This window comes from Gekko japonicus, unplaced genomic scaffold (genome assembly GCF_001447785.1).
Source record: "Gekko japonicus isolate JY-2015 unplaced genomic scaffold, Gekko_japonicus_V1.1 scaffold3071, whole genome shotgun sequence".
NCBI classification, from domain to species: domain Eukaryota; kingdom Metazoa; phylum Chordata; class Lepidosauria; order Squamata; family Gekkonidae; genus Gekko; species Gekko japonicus.
Genome location: NW_015162566.1, coordinates 3,612 through 11,509, shown reverse-complemented (window position 1 = coordinate 11,509; position 7,898 = coordinate 3,612). Strand labels below are relative to the sequence as shown.

The 7,898-nt window shown below is 47.2% G+C and overlaps 1 protein-coding gene across 1 annotated transcript; it reads left to right on the top strand.

The window, feature by feature from the left end:
* Positions 1-1,993: 1,993 nt before the first annotated feature.
* Positions 1,994-7,302, top strand: LOC107106285 (heat shock cognate 71 kDa protein). The gene is made up of 8 exons (XM_015406412.1): positions 1,994-2,201; positions 2,567-2,772; positions 3,044-3,196; positions 3,287-3,842; positions 4,534-4,736; positions 5,148-5,346; positions 5,904-6,136; positions 6,945-7,302. Exons 1-8 carry the CDS (start codon positions 1,997-1,999, stop codon positions 7,128-7,130), a joined length of 1,941 nt encoding a protein of 646 aa, XP_015261898.1. The 5' UTR covers positions 1,994-1,996; the 3' UTR covers positions 7,131-7,302.
* Positions 7,303-7,898: the final 596 nt, after the last annotated feature.

The window sequence follows — 7,898 nt, the reverse complement described above, 5'->3', positions numbered from 1 at the left end:
GCGTGAACGATGAGCGGCTCCACGGGGGGGGGGGGGTGAGAGAAGGAGCCCTTTTAAAAATTCCCAGGTCGCTATCTGTCCTAGTAACCTGGCGGAATTAATAAATAGATTTAAGCCCAGTAGGATCTGAAGGACCAGCAGGTTTATTCTTGAGTTCTATGCTTCCGAGAGGCAGCTTTGACTCCCGACCGCCCATACTCCCCATATACCTTGTTGACTTTTAACCTACTGCTCAACTCGAAGCTCGCTGACGGCCTGCAGACCAACACGGCTGTCGACAGGATCGCAGGCTTGGATCTTCCCACGAGCCCCTTCCCGTCCCCCCCTTGGGCGGTGCTAGTCGACCGCAGCGGCTTCCTCGTTGTTCTCCCAGAAATGGCGGGCAGGAGGGCGGCGGCGGCGGCTCCTTTGGAGGAGCGGGGAACAAAGGGAGTCGGGAGGGTGCCTTGCCAATCTGGGGGCGGGGGGGGGAGGAGCTGCTGGGCGCAGATGGAAGCTTTGCAAAATCTGCGTAGGTTGGGCGCAGGGAGCGGGGCCTTTCCTTTTCATGAACTTCCCTTTGGGAAGAAAGGAAGGGAAGGGATATGATCGCGCACACTAAGTGATCCGCTTTCGGGGCAGTTTCCAACTGGGTTTTGCCGCGCGAAGTGGCAAAATCTGGTGTGAAAGGGGGGTTATTGAGTGTGGGCCTAATTTCTTCCCCTAAACTGACCTTCAAGGCCGGTGAGGAAGGAGGGATGGGCGGGGATGGGGAAGCGGATGCGGGCTCTAAAATGGTGGTCGGCGTGCGGGTTGCCGGATGAAGCTGCCGTTTCCTTTCCTCGCTTGTCACGCAAGGGAGCGCCTTTGCTCGCCCGCCTTCTTTTTTTTTCCCCCTCCACGTGCTCAGCCACCACCTTCATATAGGAGGTGGTGGCTCAGCAGCGCGCTCTGCCGGTTCCGGGAGGGACCGGAGCACGTGGCTCGGGAGGGCTCCGCCCCCTTGCGGCCTTTTTCCCCGAACCAGGCGCATCCCAGAATCCATCTCGCCGCTCCTCCTCCTCCCCTCCCGCTGGCTGTAAAACGCCGCGTAGCATGCCGGGAGCAGTCATTCAATCTCGCCCCTTTGTGGTGTCCCACGTGGCCCGGCTTTCTCTGTCTGCTTCCGGCCTGGCCACGTGATACCTAGTGAAGGTGGGTCAGGTCTTGAGTTCCAGCCACGTGGCTTCCACAGGGATCAGAGCAGACCTAGGCTTGAGTGGGTTGGGATTGTGGTGAAATGCATAGGCTAGTATGCAGTTTTGAGCACAATTATTTTTTTAAGACATGCTGATTTCAGAGCAAGTGCTTGGTTTCCCGTTTTTAGGTTAGCAAAGTATAGCACTGTAAAAAAAAATTTAAAGGTTATAGCCCGTTAAAATCTCAGTGAATACAGTGGCATACAAATACGGAGCCTAAGTAAAACTGTCATTAGTTGCACTACTTAAAAGTTGTTCTGTGGATTTGTACATTGTAAGGTTATTATATCAAGGTTAGATAAAGCAGTTTTTGGTCGCAATGATGAAGATGATTCCAAAACCATTCGTAGTTTCCACCAGAGGTCGAAAGACCTGTGTTGGCCTAAAGCACCTTCCTTGGATGTCTGAGCGACCATCTAGAATTCTCTGGTTTTTTTTCTACTAAACTAGTTTTAAAAAATATATTGTGGCAAAACACAAGTTTTTGAAAGCTAATATTCTGTGATCTGTAACTACTAGGTTTATGAAGGAGAGAGTGCAATCACCAAGGGCAATAACTTCCTGGGCTTTGTTTTTATAATCCCACTTTTCAACCTTAAAACAATATTTAGTATTACAACTGGTTTTTATCAGCCAGTCATTACAATTAGCCATATATTTTTAGCTGTTTGAAAAACTGTTATCTTATTATAGTAAATGTAATATTTGCTGATGTGTGCTTGTTTTACAACAATAACTAAATTGACTAATTTTAAATATCTTTTATGTTTGCAGCTACAATGTCTAAGGGACCATCTGTTGGGATTGATCTTGGCACCACATATTCCTGTGTTGGTGTCTTCCAACATGGCAAAGTGGAAATCATTGCCAATGACCAGGGTAACAGAACCACACCAAGCTACGTTGCCTTCACCGATACCGAAAGGCTTATCGGTGATGCCGCAAAGAACCAAGTGGCAATGAACCCCACTAACACAGTTTTTGGTAAGAGAACTTGATAACATTTTTAGCCGCGTAATGTATGAAACGCTACAGCTCTGGGATTTGTGATTTTGCACAACTTAGTTCAATTGGGGTGAACCAGTTCAGTCATAATATACAGATGCTCAATTAAAGCTTATTCATGAGTAATTATTGTGCTGTAGTAATAATGCTAATTACTATGATGCTTGTGTACTATGAACAAAATGGTATCCTTAGGTATTTTTGAAATTAATGGATTTACATAAGCTTCCCTGAATGTCTTGTGTGGTTCTGGAGGTCTCCAGTTGTACAGTGTTCTGATGATACTAGCATGCAAATTATACCATTGAGGCATAATTTATATTGTGTTCAAATTCTCTTTACAGATGCAAAGCGCCTGATTGGTCGCAGATTTGATGATGCTGTCGTCCAATCTGATATGAAGCACTGGCCTTTCACTGTCGTGAATGATGCAGGCAGACCAAAAGTCCAGGTGGAGTACAAAGCAGAGACAAAATGCTTTTACCCAGAAGAAATATCTTCCATGGTGCTAACAAAAATGAAGGAGATAGCGGAGGCATACCTGGGAAAGGTGAGGCATTGAACATCCGGTTGAAATAAAAGTTCTAGCTCTAGATTTAAGGAACTGATGCACGGTTTTCAACTCAGTATTGCTCTGTGTTCTTGGTGCCTGGGGGGGGGCACAGTGGGGGAGGGCTTCTGGAGTTCTGGCCCCACTGGTGGACCTCCTGATGGCACCTTGGTTTTGGCCACTGTGACACAGAGTGTGGGACTGAAGGGGCTTCGGGCCTGATCCAGCATGGCTTCTCTTATGTTCTAACTTTTTTTCCTTCTCTTTTTAGACTGTTACGAATGCAGTGGTTACCGTCCCAGCTTATTTCAATGACTCCCAGCGCCAGGCTACAAAAGATGCCGGAACCATTGCTGGTCTCAATGTGCTCCGGATCATTAATGAGCCAACTGCTGCTGCTATTGCTTATGGTTTGGATAAAAAAGTGAGTAAAAGGGGGGGGGGGGGGGGGGAGAATTCGGTAGACCTGCCCCTTGACTTTGTGACTTGACTTCCTTTTAATATCGTTTTCTAGGTTGGTGCTGAGAGAAACGTCTTGATCTTTGACCTCGGCGGTGGCACCTTCGATGTCTCCATCCTCACAATCGAGGATGGCATCTTTGAAGTGAAGTCCACGGCAGGCGACACCCACTTGGGTGGCGAAGACTTTGACAACCGCATGGTCAATCATTTCATTGCTGAGTTCAAGCGCAAACACAAGAAGGACATCAGTGAGAACAAGCGGGCCGTCCGCCGGCTCCGCACCGCCTGCGAGCGGGCCAAGCGCACACTGTCCTCGAGCACTCAGGCCAGTATTGAGATCGATTCCCTGTACGAGGGCATTGACTTCTATACCTCAATTACAAGAGCTCGTTTTGAAGAGCTGAACGCCGACTTGTTCCGCGGCACTCTGGATCCCGTGGAGAAGGCCCTGCGGGACGCCAAGCTGGACAAATCTCAGGTGCACGACATCGTCCTGGTTGGCGGGTCCACCCGAATCCCCAAGATCCAGAAGCTCCTTCAGGATTTCTTCAATGGCAAGGAACTGAACAAGAGCATCAACCCTGACGAAGCTGTCGCTTACGGCGCAGGTAATTAAAACAGTTAAGCTTATAACAAGCTTAAATGCGTGTTTTGAGTATTGTCACTGAACGCCTTAAGGTCACAGGCAGTGTTTTGTAAGAGACTCAAGAGTAGTCCTGTTGCTTTGCCCTGACCTGGATAGCCCAAGCAAGCCCGATCTCAGAAGCTGAGCAGGGTCGACTCTGGCAAGTATTTGGATGGGAAACCTCCTTGGAATACCAGCAGTCGGGAGGCAGGGGCAGGCTTTATTCAACCACTTCCCTGAATATACTCCAGGCTCCCAGTAGGGGTCAGTCTCCACAGGTAGCCATGACTTCCAGGTGCATACATACTCACATGTTCACGCACAAACACATGCATATATGAAAAATGCAAGAAAAGAGTCCTGTAGCTTCCACTCTTGACCTTGTATCAAATCAAAAATCTTTGGTAGACATTTTATATAAAGTGCCTAGCCAGGTTGCATGACAACATCAAGAAAATGCACACGAGGAGGAGAAAAACTGAAAATAGGGAGTTATTTACAATCGGTTCCCAGAGTCTTTTGAGAGCTACGGAATACCTAGCTACTTGATGAGTGATAATGAGGCTGCTCAGTTTTCACCAAAATTAGCTATAAGACTTTTGAACACCTGAGAATAGAAGTGGTTCAACTATGCTCAAACCAATTTCTCATGCCTCTTGTTTTTCTTTCTCCAGCTGTTCAAGCTGCCATTTTGTCTGGGGACAAATCAGAGAATGTGCAAGACCTGCTCTTGCTGGACGTCACTCCTCTGTCACTGGGTATCGAAACAGCCGGTGGTGTCATGACCGTACTGATCAAGCGCAACACCACAATTCCTACCAAGCAGACCCAGACGTTCACAACGTACTCTGACAACCAGCCAGGAGTACTGATACAGGTACAAATATCACATCTGTCTTTGGAACATGTAGCTGAACTTAAAAGTCACGGTCTGTATACCTTCCACACAGTAGCAATAACAAGCTTCAGAGATCGCTCACGCCTAAGTAAAACAGACATGAGTTGTGCTAGTTACAAATTGCTCTGTGGATCTGTGTGTTGTAAGGTAATTGAATAAAGGCTAGGCAGACTAGTATTTGGCCGCAATGATGAAGATGATTCCAAAACCATTCGTAGTTTCCACCAGAGGTCGAAAGACCTGTGTTGGCCTAAAGTTACCTTCCTTGGATGTCTGAGCGACCATCTAGTGTTCTGTGATTTGCTTCACTAAACTAGTTTTAAGAAATAACAGTGCGGCAAGGACACTAAGTTCCCTCTTTGCTAATATTCTGTGGCTTGTAACTTGTAGGTTTATGAAGGAGAGAGAGCGATGACCAAGGACAATAACTTGCTGGGCAAGTTTGAATTGACTGGCATTCCTCCAGCCCCAAGGGGTGTACCTCAAATTGAAGTAACATTTGATATTGATGCCAATGGTATCCTCAACGTGTCGGCCGTGGATAAGAGCACCGGAAAGGAGAACAAAATCACAATCACCAATGACAAAGGTAAGCATTTGCTTGAGATCCCATCCTAAACAAGGGAATGCTACTGGTGGGGTGTGATCAGAATTCAAACACTGTCTTGCGTCTTTTATAACAAGGTGAGCTGTTGCCTTTAGTTAAGAATGTAAGAAGAGCCCTGCTAGCTCAGACCCATGGTCCATCTAGTCCAGCATCCCATCTCCCACAGTGGCCAAACCAGTTCCTCTGAAGATTCAGCGACAGGGCATGCAGGCCTGGGGCCCTTCCCCATGATAAGAACATGCAAAGAGCCCTGCTGGATCAGACCAGTGAGGGTCCCTCTAGTCCAGCATCCCATCTCACACAGTGGCCAACCAGTTCCTCTGTACAGCCAACAACAGGGCATAGAAACCGAGGCCTTCCTCTGGGGCTACCTCCTGGCTCTGGGGTTCAGAAGATGACTGCCTCAGTCACCATAGCTAGTAGCCACTGAGGGGTTTATCCTCCATGAATTTGTTTAACGTGTGGCAGCAACATTGGTGAATGGTGACAGTTTGAGCCAATGGCTCGGTTGAACACTGGGTTGTTTTTCTCCTTCGTAGGCCGTCTTAGCAAGGAAGATATTGAGCGTATGGTGCAGGAAGCAGAAAAATACAAAGCTGAAGACGAAAAGCAGCGCGATAAGGTGTCATCCAAGAACTCCCTTGAATCCTATGCTTTCAATATGAAGGCGACTGTGGAAGATGAGAAACTTCAAGGCAAAATCAGTGATGAAGACAAGCAGAAGATCTTGGATAAATGCAATGAAATAATCAACTGGCTGGATAAGAATCAGGTATGTATCTCGCCAAGCCAAGAACCTAGTAAGGAGTAGTTCTCAGTATTCTCCCTACTTAATTGCAAAGGGATGTTTCTAGCAACTTTGCAGCAACTTCAGCCAAAACAAGGGGCATTTGGTAGAAGGCAGTAGCATAAATATGAAGGAGGCTGATCTCCCCAGAAGAGCTGCTGCTAAAAATCACACTGGTGCCCTTTTACCTGGCATTGAAGAGTAGTGACACGGTCGCGATGATGAAGATGATTCCAAAACCATTCGTAGTTTCCACCAGAGGTTGAAAGACCTGTGTTGGCTCAAAGTTACCTTCCTTGGATGTCTGAGCGACCACTTCGTCATGGTAGTCTTCGCCTGACACTCGACAGTCCAGTCTTACTTTCCAAATGGCAGGCCAGAGCTCTCAAAAGAAGCCATGTTTTACTTCACCTTCCTGCTTTTCTTTCCATGGGGGTCCAAAATGGGTTACGTTATAAAAAATAACTGAAAACACAGGCCTGCAAACCCAGGCACAAGGAAGTGAGAGTGAGTTGCAACTTTCCAGCAGGTTTCTCTCTCCTGCTGGTGTTTTAGTGCAAGATGGTGGGCCCTAGACACTTAGAATCATGTGTTGAGTGTGCTTCCTTGGGAGGTTGTGCTATGTTCTAGATACATGCACAGTGTGTTTCACTGTCAGTTCTTGGGTCATAACTTTCTAAAACGGTCTTCTGAAGTGCTTTAGCCTGTCACGCTTGTGTGATGTCCCAGCTTTTGATTGAGGCAAGTTCCCGCATGCAACTTAAAATGTGTCCCTTCCTCTTCTGTATTTCAGACTGCTGAGAAGGAAGAATTCGAGCACCAGCAGAAAGAGCTGGAGAAGGTTTGCAATCCCATCATAACGAAGCTGTACCAGAGTGCAGGTGGGATGCCCGGAGGCATGCCCGGCGGCTTCCCTGGCGGTGGAGCACCCCCCTCCGGAGGAGCATCTTCTGGACCAACCATCGAGGAGGTGGATTAAGCATTAGAAACACCATTCCGCAGAGCACCTTCCGGACCGAAGGACTCACTCAAGGGCATTCATACTTTTGAACATGTGCACAGGGAGGGGAAGGCAAAAACTTTTGCACTTTACCAGTACTGTACAAACATGAAAATGCAACTTGAATTCAATAAACAAACCTATTTAATTGTCAACGTTAAAGATTGATTTTGTGGTTTTTCTTAACCTGCAGCCTTCATCTGTTGCTCCAGTGGCACAAACTGATCTCTGGCTTCCTACAAAACAGCAGGCAAGGCATAGCATGTTTAGCCAGAGAACATGCGCTTCAGGGTCCACTACATGCGCTACATGCCAGGCAGGATAAAAGTAAAATAATAAACTGTAAAACAGCTGACTCTAACCCAGTATTGTTGTTCCACATAGCAAACCTCAGCTGCTGTTTGAGCCGGGTTAACCCTTACTACTGTTTTGAACCAGAACAGTACAATAGCAGTCACTGGGTGAGGTGCCCTTGTGGAAAAGAGTACCATAGTACCCTAGTAACTACTGTAAAGTGTTCTGAGTAACAACTTGGTGCACTATTTCTGTTGAAAAGGGGATAAATCAAGATGGGGGTAGCCGTGTTAGGTAAGGTAAAGGTTCCCTTGCTCGAAAGCCAGTTGAATCCGACTAGGGTTGCAGTGCTCATCTCCCTTTCCAAGCCAAAGAGCCAGCGCTGTCCGAAGACGTTTCCGTGGTCATGTGGCTGGCAATTTCTTGCTTTTCAAACTGCTAGGTTGGCAGGAG

Coding starts and splice junctions, on each gene's coding strand:
- LOC107106285 (XM_015406412.1), top strand. CDS start 1,997: ATGTCTAAGGGACCATCTGTTGGGATTGATCTTGGCACCACATATTCC. Junction 3,843..4,533: donor AGCTGTCGCTTACGGCGCAG/GTAATTAAAACA, acceptor TTCTTTCTCCAG/CTGTTCAAGCTGCCATTTTG. Junction 6,137..6,944: donor ACTGGCTGGATAAGAATCAG/GTATGTATCTCG, acceptor TCTGTATTTCAG/ACTGCTGAGAAGGAAGAATT.